The following is a 24,541-nucleotide window of genomic DNA, read 5'->3' on the forward strand; positions in this document are numbered from 1 at the left end:
TTTGAAAGGGGACAAACAATTTGCAATTTTATTAAATGTTTCTGTACACAGATATGCAACTTCTCCATTAAATGCGTGAAAGTAGATATGAAGTAGCATTTACAGAGTTTATATATACACATGCAAAAAAAATGCAGCATTCACAAATATTTCAGAACAAACTTTGTGCTTTGCTTCAGTTTGCTGTTGTTGTTTTACTATCAAACACCAGGGGGCAGAGTAGAGCTTACATGATTGTCTCAGCACTAAGGTTTGATATTACTGACCAGAGTTAAGTCCTATGAGCCTTTAGCAAAAGATCAGATGTAGAATTCTTGTTCTTCCTCTTCTGTCGTGTCTTTCTCTTCAACTGGCACACTAATTATGCTGCAGCTGTCTGACTCGTTCACTGAAGCTGAGGACAGTGTGTTTGCACTGGTGCTTTGGGAACATGACAACTGCAAGGCAGACCGAGAGCTTTTGATGGAGAAGCTGTTTGGAGTCCGGCCCAGAGCGGCCGATTTGTAGGTGCCCTCTTGGGTGATGGGAGAGAGGTGGGGTCCGATGTCTTCTGGTGGGGCCGATAATGGCCGAGGAGTCTGTGGGAGGCTCGATTTGACGTACGCAGACACAACTGTGAGGTCCACACTGCTACCTGGATTTACCTTGTTTCCCGTGTCTACATCCGTCTCCTCTGCCCCGATCAGAGCGTCCACATTGAGGCGGAAGGGCGGGATGAGCGAAGAACTCCGGTGAAGGGAGTGGCTCCTGTAATTGGGGCTGGGACAAGGACCCGGAGAGGAACAGGCAGAGCGGGAGCTGGCTGAGCCCATGTTGGGTAGAGAGAAGAGGGATCCGGACCGATTGCCCGTCCAATGGGACCTCCAGCTGTCAGGATGTTGTTGGTCTGGCCACTGCTCCTGCTCATCTGGCTCCTCACATGCCAGAGGCATGGAGTAGTGGGAGGTCGGGTGGACTTTGGAACGAGGTGGCATCCGTTGATGGTAACGGCGGTTCCTGTGAGAGGTGGCGCTGCGGGTGAAGGTGGACGGAGCAGAGGCAGATTCAGTGACGGTGCATGATCTGTAGCAGGGATCATGTCTGTGTTTGCAGTATGCACCCTGGACCTGAATAGGAGGGAAAGAAAAGCAGTGAAAATATAGCGATTTGGGGTCAAGGGTCATATCACCACGTGGGATAGGTGGTAGGGCAAAAACAATTGTAGCTTATAAACTGCTTCCTTTAACCTGCCTATTCTGATAGTAGACTGTCTGTATGCTCTATTTGTTCACATGGGATCTGTGGGTTCAAGACCATTAACCTCCCTCTGTACAGGGCTTCCATGCAACAGGACACTCCTCACACAACATACAGGCAGCAAAGTGAAGGAGGAAGAAGTACAAGGGAACCCCGGGGTCTCCAAACACACCCCACACCCCCTGCTCTCACCCTGGCCTCTGAATGCTGATGACTTCTCCAGCTGTTGATGTGAGTCACAGAAGAACCCCCTGTGTACTGTACATATATCCATTCAGGATCTTAAAATCAGAGTGCGCTGTTCAGACAAATCGATGAAATATTACAAATCCAAAAAGGAAATTATGAGAAGCAGGAAACACATGAAGCAACACTCCCCTGTTCTGACATACAGTGACTGCTGTTGCTTTAAACATGTAAGGCAGCTGCAGCAGCAGGTTCTCGTCTATGATTTCCTCCTCTGTATATATTGAAATCCACAGCGCTCTGCTGATAGTTTCTCCATGTTTCTGTTCTCTTGTCAGCTCCGTCATCCGACTTTCCAACAAGACAATACAGACAGAAGCAATAACGTCCCACACAGCAGCCCCCAGACAATCTTCTGAAGCAGCACAGGGACTGAGGGGAATCTGCACATTTCCATATGTTGAACAATAAATATATAAAAAGAAGTTCAAAGTGATTTACAGCTTCCTCACAACAATCTACAGTCTGTTCAAGAAATCACTAAGTCTCTATTTCTAACCTCTATAAATACTCTGTCTGATAATGATAGGTTGAATCCAGTACAGCAAATATTCACTCAGTCACTTTATTATTGGGTACATGGCAGCAACTCAACGCATTCAGGCATGTAGACACTATTAAGGCAACCTGCTGAAGTTTTAACAGGCCATCAGAATGTGGATGATTTGGTGATTTGAGTGATTGAACAGGCAAGTCCAACTATTTTGAAAACTGGTGATTTGAGATTTCCCCCACAAACACATCTAGGGTTTAAACAGATGGTCAGAAAAAAGGAAAATATCCAGTGATATGGATCACGTCTCGTTGATGCAAGAGGTCAGAGGAGAATGACAAGACTGCTTCGTGCTGATAAGCATCTCTGAATGCACATTACATCAAACCTCGAAGCTGCTGATGAGCAGAGGAACCGACTGCATGACACTCCTGTCAGCAAACAACAGGAAACTGAGGCTATAGTTCAGAAAGACTCAACATACTGGACAACAGAAGATAGAAAAATGAGCCTTGATGTCATTTAGATGGTAGTTTCAGACAATATGTTACTGCAGCATAATTATAATGCAAAAATTCTGCTCAGTTCAAAGCATGCAGGCAGCTTTTCTTGAGATAATAAAACAAAAATTACAGTTACATAACACGAGCATCTGTATTTGCATCTCTGAAACTGTAATGTTTGGAAGTAACACACATACTTCACAACAGTGACGTGCTGCTTGCAGGGCTGGTTCCTGTAAACTGGAGAGAACTGTAAATGTTATCCAAGACTAAAAACTACATATTTTATTAGCTGTAACATTCTGGAGTTTTACTGATGCAACTCGGTTTAGTAAAATTACTCTTTGAACTGAGGAAGGGTTTTATTTTGAAAGTCTTTATGAGACAAAGCTGTAATCCAGGGTTTTGAGATTGGTTTATGGCAAAGAGGGTCCTCACAAGACTAAAGGTGCGTATGTGTGTGTGTATAAAAAGTGTAACAAAGCCCCCTGTGTTTTCTTCTCTCCCTGCTCAGTGTCTCAAAGTTGACTCTTTTATAAACCATCTCTCTCCTTTGTCTCCATCCTGCTCTCTGCTCTCAGTCCACTTCATCCTGTTTATCTTTTCCTTACTCTTCTTCTCTTTGTTTTTCTTGGTCTGCTTCTGCTCTCAAGCAGTGGCGTCACCTTTTCCTTGCATGATGCCCATTTATTCCTTCACTAAAGCACCGACTGAGACAAAGGTGGAGGACCAGCTACATTCTCTGTCAGCGTAATCTATCGTGCTTTACTAGGTACCATCAGTGAATGCTGACAGTAAAAGAGTTTAGACTGCACTGTAGCACAAATAGTGACATAGAAACACAATAACCTGCACTCATTTTGTGTTCACTAGGTTCATATTAATCCCAAAGCTTCCACAATTTCCTTTTTCCATCCGGACATTGGATAAAAATGTAACATTAGCTTCATTGTTTGGCCTTTAGTCATTTGTTGTGATTCTCTCATTGCTTAGACATTTGACAGATAGATGTGAGGCTCTAAGAAGTATATATATATATTTTTTTTAAGTAGATCTCTCAGCAGTTGTTCATTCTTTGTTTGTGGCTGATGCCAAACGAGTCTCAGTGTGCAGATCAGCTGCACACACTCGTTATTTACTAAAACTATTTTCTATCCATGCGTGGGTGAAAGTTTCAATCCTCTGTCTACTATTAATACATGACAGCACGAGTTCAGCTTTCTGTGAGGACAAAATGCCAGTGAGGAGCCACAGCAGGACGCTGGGTAATGAGGCTGTTGACATGGTGATTATCAGACCCTAACTCTTGTAAGCTTTAGTTATCTGGGATAAGCCAGGTCAGCCGGATATATGACCTCAGGAAGGCAACACCACAACAACGGGACACTAATCCTCAACAATGCTGTGGAAAGCAACACATTTGGACTGTATTTATGTTTATAAACAAAACTCTTCACATGATGAGCTTTTGCTTATGTGTGGCAGTGTGACTGTGGTTTTCAAAACTGCGTTACTGAGGCGACGCTCTAGATGATCAAATAGGGAACCATTTTATGTTCCTGTTCCTCAGACCATGAAGAAAACAGAATCCGATTATAAGAAAGGACGATTTCTTTTCCAGACTTGCAGCATTCTGGAGGCTAAATTTACTAGAAAGCTGGAGCATTTTTGAAGCTGGCATGGTTATAAAAACTCCAGTTGATCAACAGAAACATTTAATGAGCTGGAGAATTTGTTCCTTTAATAAAAATTCATATTAATTTCATATGAATATGGAAAAGCATCTCCTATGGAGCACTTAGTGCTTTGAAGTGTCCAGTCAATAGTCATCCAAAGCAGGTTTTGTTAATGCATTAAATATTATAAGAATTTGTAATTTAGTAACAAATTGATGCCGAAAATTTGCTATGCTATGCTACTGTCTCTCAATGAAAGCAACAAACATATGTTGCATCATATGGATAAAAATAAAGAGAGAAATTAATACAGTGCTGTGCAAAGTCTGAAACCAGCCCTCATTTCTTTATATTTTGCTTCTGAGGAGCCATTGTAGCCTTGTACCTGACCATTTTCAGAGGAAGTTTTTTTGGTTGATAACCCACTCAACACTGACCTATGAATCATCTAAGTATAAAAAAGGCACTTAACTCAAGTGATGTACCAGTGTTGTATCCATGCATAACAGACACCTTAACAAAGAAGCAGTTTTAAATAGTATCTTTAGGTCCTTTGTTACCAAGCAGCCCGTCACAAAAACATAATTTGTTCCCATTTCTGTATTTCAACCTATGAAAAACACCAAAGATAAAAAACACAAAAAATTAAAAAAAATTTGAAACAAGTGATTTTGAGTATACTTTCAAAAACATTTTGTTTTGCAGAATCGGGAGGCCAAAACATTATCTACAGCAGATAAACAGTCTCTGAAAGTCCTGAGCTTAACAGGAAACAGGAAAGAAATCTCATCACTGAAGCCTCATCAGAAATGGTCTCAGTGGAGGTTTGGCTGTCAAGAAGTTAAGGAAGGGAAATGGGGAGTAAAAGCTGAGGTATGTCAAATTACACAAGAACTGGACTGGGAAAAAAATCTGTGGTAACTGGTCTGATGGAGTGAGGAATCTTAATTTTTAAACTTTGGTTCATCCTGTCATCAGTATGTATGGTGGAGGTCAGAAGAGAGGTGAGTATCTACAGCCATCCGTGGCTTCATTTTTCACCATGGCAGTGATCCCAAACACACTGCCAATGCAGCAAACGCAAACCTGGTTAGAAAAACACTGAATGGAATACTCTCAGTCATGGACTGACCTCCATAGAGTTCAGACTTCAACATTTCTGAAGCAGTGCGGGATCATCTTGACAGAGGACGGAACAAAAAGCAGCCAAATTCCAAACAAGAGCTTTGAATGTCCTTCAAGAAGCCCGGAGTAATATTCGCGTACATGTACAAACTGCTGTTGCCTTATATACTGCATTTCCATATTTGTTTACACATTTCAGTAAATTGTTGCACATATTTCCAATTTTCCCAGCAAAGTATAAAGAACTGAGGGGTGGCTTGAGACTTTTACACAGCACTAGATGCATGTGGTGATTTTTATTAGCGAGCCAATGAAAGAAAACAAAAATAGACAGAAATAAGTTTGACAGATTTTCACTATTACTCTAACACGTCAGAGTATTTATTATATACTGAAACGTTACAGCTGCATCTGTAGCTCCAGGTTCCCAGGAGGCTTGTGTTTTCTTGTTGGGAGCTGGGTGTTGCCATTATCCCAGCCTGACAAAATATACATACACTGTGCACAACTTTCTGTGAATAAAAACACTCCCTCTCTGCTTATCTCTACAAAGAGTGTTTTTACAGAATGTAGTTGATGTTTTGGGAGATAATTTATTCCTTTCATATCACTGTGCCTCTGTTTCACTTGCCTACATTTAATATATTTAATGTATTGTAGTCGCTGCAATGTGGAGGTCCATGTGACTTGATTCCAGGTGGCAGCTAAGCATCATGCATATGGCCCATTGTCATGATTTATTAGCTTATTGTTTCTCTCTGTGCCGTTCCAATCCCAGTAATGGACTGAAGCTTAATCGGCTTGAACTTTCAACACTACTTATCTCCGACCGCCTGGGCACATATCCCCCGATAGGTGATACCTTTCCAACAAGGGCCGCTTGATTCATGTCAGTCTTTATGTGGGTGTTTATATTCAAACCCACACAGGCTTTTCCAGCACCTTTCAATATGGAAAGATGGAGGAATTAAATTAAGGACCTACAATAAAATAACTGAATCCTTCTTGTCTGCTGTATGATCTTGTTATTTCTGGATTGAGAATCAGTCTGAACTGCTCTTCTTTTTCTTCCACCTATAAAACTGCCACTTTTGTCTGCTTCTCTTTTACACAATTAAACACAGATTCCAAACACTGCTGCACACCCAAGCCCATTTTCAGTGTGTTTTTCATCTTTCTTTTATTTTTTTACTCTTTTAATAGCATACAGTCGTACACAAAGGAAAGACTTGTGAATCGCTCCTTAGCATCATGTTTCAGGAGTTGAGCAACAACAAATCCTTTTACATGAGACCAGCTGGTTCCAACAACTAATTATAAACTTGCCTCATTTCATCAGATTAAACTGAAATTACTCGTGTAGGTTTTGGTGTATCTGCAGGTATAAAAACATAACACACTCTTTCAAAATAAATCACACCATGCAATTGTGTTGAGTTGTACTTTTCCTATGTTAAAGTTACAGTTCAGTGAGGGCCACTATATTCAAAAGAAGAGTAAGAAGTTCCCATTTGCAGGATTTCACCATGCCTCCATTGTGACACCTCCCCACCGTCCCAGATGCATATTTAGTGGAGACTGACTCAGCAGCTGCAAGACCCCCAGCAAAGACCACAGCAGGCATCATTAAGAGATCGATGTAACATTTATTAATACCCATACAGCACAAAAAGTGAAGGCGGGTAGCAAAGTGGTTTGCAGATGTGCAGCAACTGTGACTATGTAAATAAAGTGGTCCTTAATGAGACAGCCAAATGCGTATTTAAGCTGATGTGGGCAGGAAATTTTAAGGCACATATATATTTAAAAAAAACAAACAAACAAAAAAAAAACAGAATGAAAAACGCTTACCTGCAGTAGGATCTTATTTCCATCGTAGTCCTCCGTTTGCCAGCGCACCTCACTGATTGGGCTGCAAGGGTGTGGCAGCAGGGGCACCAGCACTCCGACGTCCCGGACCCTCACCTCCATTACTGCCGAGTCCAACACCAGGGGACTGTGGCCTCGTGGGAGTCTCTTAAAGGACAGCTGGATCTCCATATCAGGGTTGGAGTACACCACAAAGAAGCAAAAGTCATCCTTCTTTTGTGCAACCCTCCGCTGAAGCAGCAGCTTGTACAGCCGCACCATATCAACATAGTTTTCATGGCGGCAATAGACTGTGAAACGCACGATTTCCTTCCCATAATGGACCTGCCGCACGGCCCAGAGCGGCGTGCCAGGAGACAGAGTGAAAAAGTCCTGACTGCATGGGGTCAACGGTAGCATCCGCCGGCCATTGCTGACTTTTTCAGTATGGTGGTAGTGCCAGGGCGGCCGCTGCAGAGCGCGATGCAGCATCAGTATGTGCTCATCACCGCCGTAGGCCTCCTGGAGGAACAGGATGACCGCCAGGGCTGGCTGGCAGGCTGAAGCTGGGCTTCCATTTTGATGCCGCTTTGCCCGAGGTCGCTGAGAGACGGAGGCTCGCTCTGAGACCCTGAAGAGCTGCAGTTCAGGGTGAACCCACGCCAGCACGGCGTCGGCAGCATGCTGCAGGAACTTGCCCTCGCCGGGGTCAGCAATGAGGTGGATGCTGACAAGGAAGGGATCCTGGAGCTCACCCATGGATAAGTCACCTCCAACAGCACACATGGAAGACAAAGTAGAAGAAACAAGGAGGACAGGAAGAAAATTAGATAAAATGGGTATTTTTGAACTTTATATAGAAATAAGAAGGTTAAAAAAAATATGAATTCTTAAATAAAATGAATCTGTTGCTCCAAACTGTCGAGATCTATCCATCCTTCTGCTAAGCTATTCCTTGGACACTGGGAATATTTTTTCCTGACACATTCACTCTTTTCTTTGTTTACTTCTTTGTTCAAGTTTTCCCATATTTTCTCACTCGCCTTCCCCATTCCCACAGATCTCTAGATCTCAGCTCTCCATTTCACTCGTCCACATCCAACTCCATCTTTCTTACAATTCTGAGGTTTACCTTTTCTCCCCTCTCTCCCTCCCTCCTTTCTACCAGACTCATGTGGAGCAGGGCTTCTCTGTGGAGGCTCATTAGTGCCATTTAGGAGTCATTACTGAAGCCCAGAGGAATGTCCCAGACCGCAGCGGGAGCGATGCATTCAGGTGTAGCCTCTCCCTGAACCCCCGACATGGAAAAGCTCGGCACCGTGATGTAGGTGCTGCAAATCCACTTTTCCTATGCTGCCGACACATTTACGTCAATCAGTCTTTTCTTTCTTGTGTGTTACATGTAGAAACTCACACGGCTGCCTGTTATCTCCATGTACACTCACTCTTTGTTTTGCTACAGTCTTTAATCCGAGTTCTCATGGGACTTGTCCCATTTTGTTTGTGCTTTGGGAAAGGACACACAGGCTACTTTCCCTGGCACAACATACTGTTTCACCATTGCCAAAATCCCTCCGTGAAACCGAGAGGCCAAACAGGGATGGGTTTTGTCTCTCGAGTCCCACCGGCCTTTGTAAAAGGACAGTTTCAACTTGACCAAAGAAGTGACATTTTCAAAATGTCACTCTGTGGTTCCAATGGAACAGACCTAAATAATAGGTGTAGAGGTGCTATGAATGTAGCTGTTAAATATTAAAAGGTTCAGTAAAAGCAAGATGTGGTGGGAAGTATACATTTTGGTACAGTTAATTTATTTTATAACGACCTGAGGCTCGTGTCGGTGATGTTCCACCACAAAACTAATGTTGGTCCAGGCTGTGATTAGTTTTGTGGCATGTAAACACCGAGGATCTATAAGCAGATGTGAAGGCAAATTTAGTTTTAATAAAATGCAATGAAGCCTCAACTGTGACACAGAGCAGCCCTAAATGGCAGTTTGTCTACAGCGGTAATGACATCCGGATCAAGAATGTTCCACAGCAGGTTTAAGCGGGATGTCGGCGCACTGACATCCTGTAACACACATCTACGCGCCTACACAAAGAGAGACGGAACTGCTGTCATTAACGTCACCCTGATCCCTTACAATCACTGTTAACATGTAGCTGGCATTAAAACGCCAAACAAGTGGATGATAGGGCTCTTTAAGGGTATTTACTGCACAGCACATTGTGCCGACACACAGACAGCTCGACGTCTTCACACTCCTGCTGCACACAGCTCTCCTGGGATCAGTTTTCATGAGTCAGAGACCTTTGCCCCAACCATCTTATTTCTGCCTCATTAGAAAACAAACAAAAACAGCAAAAGAACCTAAAAAAAAAAAATCATCATCATAACCATTCCTTTCTTATTTAAAAAAATAAAATAAATAAAAATCTCAGTTTCTTGCTTTTACATTTGTCTTTTTTTTCCTCCATTCCCCAACCCCACACTCTTTCTTCTGCCATTTTTACACATGACAACTTTTGGGGGAATCAAGTTGGGATATTTTCCACAGTTTCCCTTTCTTTTGTAGCACGCAGCAGGAAGCAGCACGCCCCGGCCGTGTGCTCACTAATGGAAATACTGCATGTGGTTTAGGTAAGGAAGCTGGACGGAGCATGCAGGAGTCAACGTACACCGACATCCAAGCAGAGAATGGAATATTAGTCTCTCTCTGTGTTGTGTTCCTTGCACCAGTGCATAAAGCTACTAGCTACATGCTTGCAAAAATCCACTGAAAGGTCAAGATGTCTACATACTGACTTGTTCAAGGGAGACAGATTAGATCAATTAGAAAATTACTGAATAAGAAGCCGTTTATGGGTTTTTAGTCCACTGTTTAAGTTCAAAAATCAAAATGTGTTAGATTCACAGATGTCCCTGCGTTAAAAGCAGCGGAAAGATAATCTGGCAAGCTCATAGACGAGCTGTATGAGCTGCAGTGTTTTGGCCCATCTTTCTAAAATATACAATTCCAATACCTTGTACAAAGTGATACTTTTCTTGGCAATAAGGGTTAATGTGGAGCTGGAAAACAAGAGAATAAATCAGAGATTAAGTCTCCCCAATCCTGTGAAGGGAACGTAAGGCGTTTGTGAGTAAAGCTCTGGAGAAGTGTGTCTCTAAGCTCTTAATCCACTTGAGTCTTCAGGCTAACTGACTCGATTGACTACATACAACTCATGCATGTGCATATCCATCCTCAGCACAAACACAGGATAAAGTGGTGTGAAAACGTGTTTTCCTCCCTTCTTGATTTCCATGTGTTGTGCATATTTGTCAGACTTACATGTTTTAGATTATCAAACTGTTTTTTATGTTAGACAAAGATAACGCAATTAAATGCAAAATGCAGTTTTTAAATGATGGTTTCATTGATCAAGAGAGAAACGTTTCCCAAACCTAGTGGGTCCTGTGTGAAAAAGTAATTGCCCCTCTTGTTAAATCGTGAATTAACTGTGCTTAACCTTTTTTTTTTTTTTTTTTAAAGCAGAGTTCACTTTCATTAAACACACTTAGGCCTATTTATTGGCAGAGGTGTTGAATCAAGAAATCATTAAACAGAACTTGTTTGACAAAGTACAGAAAGGCTAAAAGATGTTAAAAAAAAATAAAAAAAAAGGAACACATCATGGCATGATCCATGGGAGAGTTCAAGGAGAAAACTGCTGTTGACCAGTGGTTTTCTCCTTGAATACTCATTATCAGTTTTTCCAAAAAACATCTTGATGATCCCCAAGACTTTTGGGAAAATATTCTGTGGAGTGACAAGTTTAACTTTTTGGAAGGTCTGTGTCCCATTACATCTGGTATAAAAGTAACACAGCATTTCACAAAAGGAACATCATACCAACGGTAAAGTATGGAGGTGGTAGTGTGATGGTCAGGGGCTGTTTTGTGCCTTGGGACCTGGAAGACTTGCTGTGGTAAATGGAACCATGAGTTCTGCTTTCTACCAAAACATCCAAAAGGAGAATATCCGGCCATCTGTTCTTATTCGTGTGAAGCGCACTTGGGTTCTGCAGCAGGACAATGATCCAAAACACATCAGCAGGTCCACCAAGAAAAACAAATAGAAGACTTTTGAGTGGCCTAGTCAAAGCCCTGACCTGAATCAGATTGAGATGCTGTGGCATGACCTTAAAAAGGTGGTTCAAAAGCCCTCCAATGTGGCTGAATTACAACAATTCTGCAAAGATGAGAGGGCCAAAATTCCTCTGTGGCGCTGTAAAACTGCTTAGGGCGACTCTAACCAGTTATTATGTTTAGGGAGAAATCACTTTTTCACACAGGGTAGGTTTGGATTTTTCCCCCAATTAATATCAAACAAATTCACTTAGAAAATGCATTTTTTTTTGTTTACTTGTGTTATATTTATCTAATATTTAAATTTGTTTGATGATCTGAAACATTTAAGTGTGACACATAAAAAAAAAATGGAAATCAGGAAGGGGGAAGACACTTTTGTACTCCACTGTAAAAGTGCCCATTTATAAAAAGGGACGGTCTTGTCCAGTTCTCAGAGACTTTAACCTTGTCTCTGTGGATACGTGTTAACCAGGAACACATGCTCGCTGCCGTACCCGCAGATGACGACGTGAGATAAAACAACACGCCTTCCAGCGAGCCCCCTCCACATATGAGAGTGATTAGCAGCGAAAACTCAACCTCTCCTCGATGTGTGTATGTGTGTATGTGCGCAGAAGAACTCCAGTCGCAGCTTTAGCTAGCCAGGCCTTCAGTGTAAAAACAAAACAACTGAACTTGGAAATTCAAGATGTGGGCCCCTTTTGTCGTCTGCTGAGAAAGAAAAAAAGAAAAAAAGAAGGGGGGGGGGGGGGGGGGGGGAGTTCCAAATCTCATACATCACTTTGAAATGACAGAAAAAAATAAGTCAAAGATTTATATTAGTGCGAAGACTACATTTATTATGTTTTGGCACCAGTCACTCAAGGTGTTGCTCGCACACAGAAGCTGTTCTCTCATTTAGATTCAAATATCCTTTCTCTCAAGTCTCAAATGTGTGCCGTTTTCCATTTTCTGATAACTATAGAGTACACATACAGTCACAGTGGGGGATGCTGATTTTAAACAAGGAGGTCTGTGTTTGTAAACAGAATCAAAAAGCTCTCTTTGCAACAATTTTTCAGCTCTCCATCTGTGTGACGTCAAAGAGGGTGAATATCGAGTAGCCAATCAGAAGAAAGTTCACTTAAAGGAAGGAGCTAAGAAAAGCAAAACAAAACAGTCAATTACTTGACTGGATATAATAAAGCAATTTTGTGCTCATTACTCAGTACTGCATTTTCACATCATCAATCATTACCTGTCACTTCCCAACAACAATTTGGACATTTTTAATTATAGTAAAACATCAATAAGCCAGGTACTAACTCAGGAAGTTGTTAAACCTACGTGAAACCTAATTATTATTATTAATAACTGTATTTTATTTTTTTATTTAACAAGTAGTAATTTACTTTTTTCGGCCTTGCCCACTCCACTCAGCTGCCTTTCCATCTCATTCTGTCTGCAGTTTGCTGAGTCGAGGTTTATCTGATCATGTCTGAACCAAGCTGAACATAAATGTGAACCCCTTTAACTTAAACAGTTGTTTCATATGACTCTGACAAAAAACAAAACAAAAAATAAATACCCCCACCCTTAAATTACCTAAGCAGTTCTCATACAAAGACTAAGGTAAAGTGATATATTGCTGTCTTCTGAGATAAGAGCTCAGGCTTCTGTTTGGATCTCTGCTTGTCAGCTGCATCTCACACTGTGAGCGACATACATGGGAGAAAAAGAAAAACGCCAAGTCTGCATTTCTTCATGTAATTAAATAAATTAAAGCTGCATGAGTTGACGCAGTGAGAAAGAAAACAAGCTTGTTTACTTTGTTGTCTAGAAGATACAAAAGGACCTGCTATAGAACTCCTATAGAGCAACATAAACAAAGAGCCTTAAAAAAAAAAAAAAAAAAAAAAAAAGGGAATTGCTGACTTCCTTTCCCAGAGCGGAATATACAAAGGGCTCAGTATGTGAACGCCGCCAGCCCTCAAGTTTCACAGAAGATAAAAGCAGTCAGACCAAAATGTAGAGATACTATTCCTGGCTTTAAAGTGCTGTTAGATTCAAACTTAAGAAGAAAGATAGATTGATTAGATAGTGAAGACTACACAGCCAGGATCATGGACGTCATGTGACCTTCATTGGGATGCAAGGGACAAACGGCAACTTGAAAAAGTTGCATTTCCTGCACAAATACCAGGTGAATGCTGTATAGCAGAAATCATGTGCTGAAAACAGTTGAAGAAACAGAACTGTCTGCTGAGAAAGAGGTGACGGAGCTGAACTGTCTGCTGAGAAAGAGGTGACGGAGCTGAACTGTCTGCTGAGAAAGAGGTGACGGAGCTGAACTGTCTGCTGAGAAAGAGGTGAAGGAGCTGAACTGTCTGCTGAGAAAGAGGTGAAGGAGCTGAACTGTCTGCTGAGAAAGAGGTGAAGGAGCTGAACTGTCTGCTGAGAAAGAGGTGAAGGAGCTGAACTGTCTGCTGAGAAAGAGGTGAAGGAGCTGAACTGTCTGCTGAGAAAGAGGTGACGGAGCTGAACTGTCTGCTGAGAAAGAGGTGACGGAGCTGAACTGTCTGCTGAGAAAGAGGTGACGGAGCTGAACTGTCTGCTGAGAAAGAGGTGACGGAGCTGAACTGTCTGCTGAGAAAGAGGTGAAGGAGCTGAACTGTCTGCTGAGAAAGAGGTGAAGGAGCTGAACTGTCTGCTGAGAAAGAGGTGAAGGAGCTGAACTGTCTGCTGAGAAAGAGGTGAAGGAGCTGAACTGTCTGCTGAGAAAGAGGTGAAGGAGCTGAACTGTCTGCTGAAGATGGATTTTTTTTGAAAGAGTACACTGAAGAGTGTCAAGAAAGCAGAGGGAGAACGAGCCAGGAGGATTCAAACCTGCGCCACCGCTCTCAGGGCCCCTGCTCATCTCAGTGAGCCAAAGCAACACTCATCCCAGGGATAGATGTGACGAGAGAAAAAAACGGCATCAGTTCCAGAGTTTGAAATCTTAGAGGAGGACAGATTTCCTATTCTGAAACAAACGTAATTCATGGGAAAACAGTAAATGGTATCAAAAAAATTCTTTCACCGTGAGCGTCAGGAGTGTTTGAAGATATATTGCCACAAGGCTCATGTCTTTGGAGTCCACAGTTTAGGACAGGGGTGTCAAACTCAAATACACAGTGGGCCAAAATTCAAAACTGGAACAAAGTTGCGGGCTAACGTTAATATTTATTGAAATATATTTATTCCTCCAGATAAAAGAATGAATCTTTTCTTATGGACTCAAACACGTTTTGCTGAAAAACTTAATATGGAACAAGCTAAGCTTAATACTAAACAATATATATATTAGCTGTATAATACCAGTAGCCCAGCTCTAATAGTAATTAGGTGTGGCTTCGCGGCCCAAATGTAATTAGGCTGGGCCAGAGTTTGACACCTATGGTTTAGGAGATATGATGAGTTGAAATGTTAAAGAGCTTAATATTTTAGAAAGTATATAAGTTGCGAGCAACTTTTCAGTAACTTTTGTTTGCTCTAGAGCAAGCCATATACTAATCTGAAGGTCGGTGGTTTGATCCCTGACTGCTCCAGTCTGCATGCCAAAGTATCCTTGGGCAAAATACTGAACCCTGAGTTGTTCCTGATTCGTTCATCCAAGTGTGAATTTATATGAACGAATGGGCAAATGAAGCGCGTTATATAAAGCACTTCAAATCCTCAAGTACAACAGAAAAACACTACATAAGAGCCGGTCCATTAACCATTTATACACAACAAGATTCTAATAAAAACACTGAAAAACACTCTTCGGTGTTGGTGAACATGCATTTCTAAATCTTAGTTATGTAGATCGAGCAGCATGTTAAAAGCTCAATATAGTCAGTGCAATTTTAATTCCTCACAGGTTTGAATTTCTGGACCGAGTTCAACATGGATCCATTGAAAAACATCTCAAATCTCCCAGTTCTTCCAGGATCTGGGAATAAGTTCAAAAGATGAGAAACTGCTTTTTCCTGGTTTCACTAGCCCCAAATTATAGCAAGATGACAATTTTTTTTTTTTTTTTTTTTTTTTTTAAACGTAATTTGATCTTAGATCAGAGGCAACATAATGAAGCTAACTATGAATACACTGGTATTTGCTCTCACATTGACTTAACAGATGGCTAGTACCCAGTAATAACTGTCCTACTTCACTGTGCACTCAGTCAGCACGTACATACTCACCCATTCATTATCACAAGGGCCCACAACAAGGCCGACAGACTGAACTGCTTCAATTAAGCCATTAACAAAAAAGCCGACTGCAGCACATTTAGCGCTGTTCTGGCCTCGTGGTTCAACTCTCATTCTGGAGGATGCACATTTGGTAACACTTAATCCAAGCTGCCTCAAAACAGGGCATGGATTTCATACATTCAGCTGGAGAGAAGGCACCCCAACCTTGTGTGTGTGCATTACAAGCTGGTCTGTTACGGGTGGTCCTTGGGCCATCAGGTACTATTCAAACTGACTGTGTTGAAAGTGTTTTGGCTGACATCACCACGAGTGGTTTGCCGTTAAAATGGATACTCGCCGCTGTCCCTTTGAAAGAGCAGTGTGTTTGAGCGTGAACACAAGACGGCGCAGATAAAAGGCAAAGAAGCAATAGACACCACACTCTGTTACACATGAATTTGTAACATGAATTTGTAAAATTTGAGTTAAAAAAAAAAGAAAAAAGAAAGAAACCCATATAAAATCACATACTTCAGTAATTATAGTTGAGCGAAACAAGACCAGCATGCAAGTGCCAAAAACTGCAGTTCCTTAAATGAACACACTCCAGAAGTGAGTCAGTCCCCATGTTTGCAGCCTGATGCATACAACCGTTAAGGTCTCCCTTTCATTTTATGAAGGCTTACAGTTAAGCATGATTATTGGCATGGTCGTGGCTGGGTGGGAGAAGTGGAAAGGTTCCAGACTGTCTGAGATGATATTAAATGGTAAACTTAATTTTTTAAATTCTAACTAGGCTGAAGAGAATATAAACAGACTTACAGGCTTCATACGGCTTTACTTTATAAAATAATCAATTCTTGGATTACTTTTAACTAAAGATAAAAGTTTTTAAAGCTAAAATTTTAATCTCTTGCCAGGGATCTCAGGGATCCAGACAAATGAAGAATGAAGAAACGTTACACTACAGTGATGAAAACCAAAACCACATTTTAAGAAGCAGCTGCTTGTGGCAGCAGTGGTGCTTCTGCTGTTACTTCTTTTCTCCAAATTCTTTGAAGAGTTGCCTCAGCTGGCCTTTTCCTTTTAGCTCTGAATGTATCACCGTTTCTAAAATCTGCACCAGATTATTTTTATGTAACGCACATTTCTTTTGCTTCAACCAACAGACTCATTCTCATTCACAACTGGTAACTTATTTATTCAAATTTAAATATTTTTAAAAGCTTTCATTTCGAGGCCATGCCAGGTGAAGTTGTAAGTTGCTGCTACGTGAAATCTTACTGTGAAAAAAATAAAAATAAAAAATACTGGAGGGGAAAGGATCAGTTGACAAAGAGCGAGCGAGTGAATTCGACAAAGTCGAAAGCTGATGGCAGCTCGCGGCTCTTGCTGTCGAGGTATTGATGTTGGAGGTTTAGCGGGACATCAAGGACTTAATCACCATGGACTTTATGACTAGTGTGAGCTGAGGTCAAAGGTTAGGGGTTAGGACCACCTTAGGAGAAAGTAAATGCACTTCTGTGGAGGCAAAAGACAAGAGGAGACTAAACCAGCATGCACCTCTGTGAAACGAATACATCAGTAGACACTCTGAGACAGGATGTTCCTGATTTTAGAAATTGTGCAAATGTAAGAAAACAGTTCTACACATTTGTTTAATTTGCACATTGATCAGAAAAGACTTACTGGAGGCCCAGGTAATGCCATCCAGAGCAAGTATCTGGTTAGACACCATGTTTCTAAGATTTTTAGTACAATAAGCTCAGTTTTATCTGAGTTTACAAGCAGGAAATTAGAGGTCTTTATGTTTTTAAGGCATTCCTTCAGTTTAATTAATTGATTGGTGTCATCTGGCTTCATGGATATCGATATATATAAAGCAACTTATCAGCTTTTATTGCAGTTTCCTCACTTCTTACAGTGTTACAGGGATGCTGTATGCAAAATTTTAAGAGCCATGCTAAAGATGAATCTGGACAGATGCAAAACAGGTCGTTTTTAGAACTTATACGATGTCTTATTATACAAAGTAAAAGAACAGTTTTCAGCCAATCAGAAACTATATCTTCTTAGACAAATGGTGCAAATTGTTTTACTTTAAAAAAAGGTCCTCTGGATGGATTTCAGTGTGTAAATGTATGCACGGTGTTTGCGCTCAGTAGTAGTTCCTGTCCAGCAGTGGACTTGTGAATGTGGTCACACTCTGTCCTGCAGTATGTATTTAAAGTTCTTGTGTTTTCGGACAGTGTCCCAGTGCACATTTTGTTCCAGCTCTGACCTCCAGTGATGACAATGGTGGGCAGAGGCTCATCTGACACAGCGATGACACAGGAAACAACAGGGGAAAACCAAACCAGACTCTCTCCTGGATCACTGTGTGTGTTTCACTGCTTCCTGGCTTACGGGTGCGGTTCAAGTGGGATAACGCAGCTTCCTGCAGACCAGATTAATGGGCTAATATTGGATATAATCCTCCCATTGTAAAAAAGCCTGGAGACCTGGCAACCAGACTGAGAGCAGGCCACGGCCTCTGCAAACACAGACCTTCACAATCACGTACACTTTCAAAGAAAACTATGGACACACCCACAGTGTGTAAAAAATGCCCAAGACAGGAAAATGGCCTAATGATGCGAGACAATTCTGTCCAAATTTTGATTATTTATTATCCAGATTACTTTTTTTTTTTTTCCCCATTTATTGTTATTTGTGAGACTTGGGAAAGCAGTAACATTGTTAACCCACAATGTGTAAGTTATTATCCAGATTACTTGCTGATGTTTCTCTCATGTCATGTGCACGTTGCTTCAGATTTGTCTACCATACTGGATATGATACAACCACCGGCTGCTAATGAAAAATGCATAGTCCTCCTATTGGTTGACAAGTGATTCCTACAGGTTACTGACCAATGCTTAGTGAAATCAATCAAAAAGAAGGTGCTGTACCAGAAACCTCTTTAATGTTGCTTTGGTCACTATTGGATTGCTGTGGTTGCCGATAGTGTACAACAACACTTGCCAGCTGCTAGTCAAACTGTAGTGAATATTAAGAAACTGCAACTGAGACAATCTGCTAGCATCAAAAGTAATTACACTGAAGTTTTTGCCAGCTGCTCAGGGAATACACATTTTTCCTTAGTCAACACTATTGTTACACATCCAAAATTGTGGAAAATTGACTGTCACATGGTTAGTGACCATGTGATTCATGTGCCTTTAGTTTACTACACAGGCAAAAGCGTGTTCACACAACCAACTATGCAAGTACAGGCAAATAAATGTATGCTTAAACTTGTGACTGGGGCAGCGAATGGTTGTCTTTGTCTGTGTGTTAGCCCTGCGACAGACGGGCGACCTGTCCAGCGTGTACCCCGCCTCTCGCCCTAAGACAGCTGGGATAGGCTCCAGCGCCCCCCGCGACCCTAAAAAGGATAAGTGGAAGCGAATGGATGAATGAAACTTGTGACTGGATTTCTAAGCCTTATAACATAAGCCGATGTCATAATTAATAAAAAATATGGCCAAACCTACCAAAACAAGATCCAAATATTGATGTAAAAAATACACGTATAACACATTTCTACACTTGAATAAATTTATTAGCTGACTGAAAGGTTTGGTTAGAAATGCTTCTTGTCATGGGTGAACAGTTGCTGTGTATCTTAATCGAAAATTGTTGCATAGTTTATCTCATGGGACTGTTGCTGTGTAGATTATAATGATGATGCATCTGTTTACTTACCTCCCTTTTTAGGAGGACATTAAAAGTAAGCTTTTTATGTTTTCCCTCCACTTTGGCTTCTTTACCTCACCAATACAAATGTTTCATTTATCCCTGCGACTGCTAACCATTACTAACGTGTAAAATGTAATGTGTAGCATACAAACCGAGGTGGACAGAGGAAAGAAAAATGTAATAAACAATGTTGTTGTTGCTATACAAATACTCTTCCCTAAAATCTGCTGTGGATCTTACAGGCCACTAAACACAAAGACACAAACACAATCCTTGGCCTGTGAGTGGATTTATTTAGTCAGTGTGTATTAGGGAGATAAAGACCTGAGCCTGAGCTGTGTGTGTTAGCAATACTTCATGTCACTGTTAATTTTACTTACTGCTTGTTGAGGACAAGGGACTGTAATCAGACCTGCAGAGGACAAAAGAAAACAGATTTTTTTAAAAGGCAGAGGAAATGTCGACAGAGAGGACAAGACAGAGAGAGGAGACAGAAGTTTATATTACAATATGAATTGCAATCTACATGATTTACAGGATGACACACTCCTATTTCAGATGAAGTGCTGACATCTGGCTAAACAGTAGGAGAGGTCCAGCTGGAAGGTCAGCAAAAATGCACACAGAGATTTCAGAGTGGTTTCTAACGGAAGGGATAAAAACGCAGGCATTTGCTCAAGTACTACTTCCACTACTGAGATACAGTACAGCTCCTAGCCTCTTGTATTTTACTTGAGTTCTAACTACTGCATTTTCCTAGTTAATTAACACATTAAATAAAACTTCCTGTTTTTTAGGAGCTAACAATCCCACTCAACCAGTAAAAACATCAAAAACGCTCCTTACACACTCACACATTAACAACAACAATAATAATAATAATAATAATAACTATTCTTATCCACATGATTGACATGATGCTGGAAATAAAAGGACGTGTGTGTGCCGGATTTTAATGTGTCATGAATTACTACAACCATATTGTTTCTCTTAATTATAGAATCAGTTCAGCAACAACTTCGTTGTTCCTTCCAAAAATTGGATAAAAAGATTGGTAACACATTCTACCATTAAAGTTACAAGTCATACAACTCAAACTAATGACTGTACAAGCGGAAAATATGCTCACTGAATCAGACATATTGGGAATTTATGACATTTAAAACATAGAAACTACTGAAAGTGTGAAGCCATCACTGGTATTAGCACGTAGATAAAAATAATGTTAATCACACAGTTGATTTAACTAACTTAAAAAACATACTGGTTTGGTTTCCTAGCCAAACCAAGTATGAATAACTACAAGAACTGGCATATAAAGTATGTGGCTCCAAAGCTGGTGGAAATAATGTGTAAATATGGCCAAGTTGAGATAATTTGGTTTTTCCCCTTCAATCTGCTGACAGCGTGTGCACTAGAAATACCTAGCTAGAGCCAGGAAGTGATTAGCCTAACTTAGCACAAAGACTTGAAAGAGGCTAAATTCTCCTGGCTAAATTCAAGGGAAAACTACCCACCCCTCAAAGCTCATTATTTCACTCCTGTATCTTGTTTAATATGTACACATGAGTATAACAGTTACATTTTTATGGCTGTACTTTGGCTTTCTTATAATGCTGGATTCTTTGTATATTGGTTCAAATGACAACCAGTCTCCCTGGAGAGAGGCCAAAACATTTCCAGTCCTTCTGATTTCTGTGCTATGTGAGGCTAGCCATGCCCAGGCTCCAGTGTTTTTGGTTGCACCAGTCTTTATGTAGAGTTCATTACAAGAAAGGGGGGGGTATATTTATGGTTGGGAAAATGTAATTGATGAAGTAAAGGGTCTTCACTTTTTGAAGATTTATCTGCTCTTAAGCTTCAAAGAAAAGATAGAGAATTACATTTCAGCTAATCTGATCTCCAGACAGAGTAAAATTATGACATTTTATGAAATTACATCCAAGACGTGTTTGCCCACATACAACAAGGCTGACTGAGGAGCTAACTCAAATCCTGCAATTAATAATTTGGTGAAAAGGTTGCATAACTCCAGGTTCACATATATGCATTGCAACTTGACGATATTAGTCCCACAGGAGTCCTCTGACAGCCAGAGAACACTGTTCCTCCGCACACTCTGTGAGTCCATCTCTAAACTAATAAAAGTCTCTGGAACTGCAGGAAGCAGAAGAGCAAGTCTATTTCCTGCAGCAGGAGGTTATCAATCTAACTAATGGGCATTAGCGGTGTAGAGAAAGGAATGGGTAAGAGTGAGGGAAGCAGCAGGTGTGAGGACACAAAGGTAAGAAAAGATGATGGGCTTGCAGAGGCAATATAAATATTGGGAAGAACAGGAATAAGCAGAAAATTGCAGCAAAAGGGGACAAAGTGAAAGTCATACTCTCATCTCTGAGTGCACAAAGAAAAATGACAAGGAGTGGGAAAAAAAGTAGGTTTATGACTCTTTGAAATAGAGTTGGAGGTAGTAGTGTGCGCAGTTGCACACTAGTCTGTTTATTTTGATGGCTCCTTTGGGTGTGAGCATTTGGCAGGGCTACCCCTGCAGTGCCGGCTAGCATCCCGCCTGTGGTTCCCAGTCTGGCCGCACTGCCTCGCTTCATCTCCACCCAAAGACAATAAACACAAAGTGAAGCGCAGACAGGCAGCAACCCAGTCATACGCATAAAGTATGAGCGCAGGGTGACCCAGTGGGCTTGAAACTGAGTATATATACGTATATTTAAAAAAACAAAACAAAAAAAACTTCTTTGACCCATGGAAAGCTAAAACAGATTCAGATGCAGAGCGATGAAGAGGGACTTAGGATGGCAAGAAAGGGATGAAGATGAAGGCATAAGCTAACCGAAAACGTTCGACTGTTCCAAGCGGTGACTCATGTGAGCATTTTACGGCCTATCACCTCTAAAGTCAGGCTCTGGTTATATTCAGGAAGGATCTTTATCACGGCTTAAAAGAAACCAGACATGACTGATGGTAGATGGAAAGTCTGTATTCAATAACAACATAACATTATCATCCTACTTCCCCCAGAGCAGGGGTCTATTTACACAACCGTGACGCATATATTCATGTAGGTTTGTTGGTGTTCAGGAATAAAAATTATAAGCATTCTGTTTTTCTCGTTTGACAGAACAGCAGTTATATAAGAACACGGCAGAGACAAAGTCATACACAGGACCGACTCATCTATTTATAACTCACTAATAGGGGGTTAAGATGGACTTTATGACCAACAAAATATTGTTTATTTTATTCATTTATTCAAATGCACTGGTGGAGTGAAAGCGTTCTAAATTTAGTGGATTGAAGAAGAAGAGGTGGGGGATGTGAGCAGGTGGAGGTGGACGGGCCTGGAGTTTGTCATTTAACAAGGATACTTTTCACATACAAGTACTTTTAATGTAACTGATATTTGTCTGTATTTTGTTTTTAACCATTAACAACACAAACATTGATTATAGGCTAAATTCTGAGACGCTACAAGGCTGCGAGTGGTGGCAACAATTAGGTTGGACTGCTTGATATGGTGGCCTCGTATTTTCTTAACCGTGTGCAATTACACAATCAAATGTAAAACCGTGCTTGCACTACTAGATAAACTATTTTATGTAAGCCGTGACTGAAATGAAATCCTGTAATAAGAATATATAGAGTAAATAACAATTAACCTAATTGCATACCGGGCTTTTAATCTTTCTTCCACCATACATCTCCGTGAGGGATCACAAGGATCTATATAGGCAAGGTTAATACAATGTAAAGGCATAAAGAAACCTTGATGTGTAATCTGGGAGTTCAGAGATGTGCAGTTTGCCTGTGACTAATCTGTAAGGACACCACAAGCCCTTTAGCATAGGACATCATGTGACATGGTCATGTGTACATGAATGCCTCAATCGTTCTTCTGGTTTGTCCCGCACATGGTCAGTTTGACTTCAGGGTTTTCAGACACAACAGTTTTCAGACATATGGGACACGGTTTATTCAAACACAACGAGTTATATTTACCTAGACTTAACCAAGCTGCTTTGAAATGTGAAAATAAAGAAAGAAAAGTTGACGACACTTTAACTTCATCTACAAAACAAGCCACAGCTGGACTCTAACCTCAGTCTCCATGGTGAAAGTCCTGTGTTTGGTCCATTTAACCAGCCTTTATCCTGCTGCCTCTGTAGACTTATCATAAAATAAAATAAAAATCTCACTTCATCTTCTATCAGAAAGCCTTTCTGAAAAACCCTGAAGGCAAACTTCTCACACAAACTCACTACCAATTTTACTCTTTACTTAAAACAACAACAACAACAAAAAACAAACTAATATCCCAAACACATTAAAGACATATACGATCATCACGTTTATCGTGTTAAAGCTTCAAAAAAATGAAAGTGAACCTGTCTTTTAATTTTGCGAGACATACAGAGACACAAACACGCACGGAAAACAACTAGTAAATCCTTCACAACAACACAACATCAAATCAGTGACATACCGCAGGAGACAACGAGGCACATCTTTGTTTAATGGCTGCAAAGGAGTAAACAGCGTTAACTTAACACGCTTTCCTGCCAAACAACTTTGAGTTAGATCTTTTTTTAATATTCCGCTAAAAATATTAGCATCCCAAAACAGCTTGTCCCGAGCTTAGTCTGCCTCAGTAGCAAGTGTAATATATAACATTTAAAAAATAAAATAAATAAGCCTGTGAATTTAACTGAGGATCGTCGAGACCAATAAGCCAAATCTCATTTAAAATAAAATAAAATAAAAATGTTGTGTGCTTTCTCGCTTCTTCTTAAATGAAAATGAGAATGCACGTTGGCTGTGGTTAATTTAAAATATTTCCTAATTCCAAAATCCCAAACATTTAGTGAGATATTCTGCATCTGTTGTTTCTCCTTCACTCACCCTCCAGTCTCGGCTCCTGAATCCACGCAGTCATCTTCTGTTAGGACTTTCTCCATCTCAGAGGCTCGGACGCGTAGCATTTAGCTGCATTATTTCAGTGAAAGCCACAAACTGAGCGTTCAAACGCCTGGAGAGACCACACTGAATCAGACGAACAGAAAACGCTCTAAATCCCCGCCGGTGTCTGGGTCCGCACACGAGCAGAGGGGTTTAAACTTGTTGGATCAACAAGCTGACTTTTCTGCGTCAGCGGCGGGCTGACGGGATGCCTTCAGTTGCTGTGGGAAATCTGACGACTACAAGCGAACGAGGCAAACGTTTGGATTGGAGTTTGGATTTTGTTCTCACATGTTTCAGTTTCCTGCTGCCAACATTATACCGGTATTACCGTGAACGGTATGATATGGCCCAGCCCTAATTCATAGTGTCTTCTAG

The 24,541-nt window shown here is 40.9% G+C and overlaps 1 protein-coding gene across 4 annotated transcripts; it reads right to left on the minus strand.

Annotated features, from left to right (window-relative positions):
- On the minus strand, nt 1-24,392 carry fam124a (family with sequence similarity 124 member A). Of its 4 annotated transcripts, none has more exons than XM_076874667.1 (5): nt 24,107-24,391; nt 23,691-23,725; nt 19,576-19,607; nt 7,131-7,903; nt 1-1,106 (listed from the first exon to the last, which is right to left on the minus strand). In XM_076874667.1, exons 4-5 carry the CDS (start codon nt 7,884-7,886, stop codon nt 300-302), a joined length of 1,563 nt encoding a protein of 520 aa, XP_076730782.1. In that variant the 5' UTR covers nt 7,887-7,903; nt 19,576-19,607; nt 23,691-23,725; nt 24,107-24,391; the 3' UTR covers nt 1-299. The 4 variants fall into 4 exon arrangements, with proteins under 4 accessions (XP_076730782.1, XP_014265430.2, XP_076730780.1 ...); XM_014409944.2 differs by having other exon boundaries at nt 7,131-7,897; nt 24,107-24,390; XM_076874665.1 differs by lacking the exon at nt 23,691-23,725 and having other exon boundaries at nt 24,107-24,392.
- Nucleotides 24,393-24,541: the final 149 nt, after the last annotated feature.

The sequence above is a fragment of the Maylandia zebra genome, linkage group LG16, assembly GCF_041146795.1.
Source record: "Maylandia zebra isolate NMK-2024a linkage group LG16, Mzebra_GT3a, whole genome shotgun sequence".
NCBI lineage: Eukaryota > Metazoa > Chordata > Actinopteri > Cichliformes > Cichlidae > Maylandia > Maylandia zebra.

What these genes read in the sequence shown, in the direction of transcription:
- fam124a (XM_076874665.1), bottom strand. Translation starts at nt 24,186, where the DNA reads ATGCTACGCGTCCGAGCCTCTGAGATGGAGAAAGTCCTAACAGAAGAT. An exon ending in TCAGGAGCCGAGACTGGAGG is followed by an intron (nt 19,608 to 24,106) that starts GTGAGTGAAGGA and finishes TGTCCTCTGCAG; the next exon opens with GTCTGATTACAGTCCCTTGT. An exon ending in TCCCTTGTCCTCAACAAGCA is followed by an intron (nt 7,904 to 19,575) that starts GTAAGTAAAATT and finishes CCATGTGTGCTG; the next exon opens with TTGGAGGTGACTTATCCATG.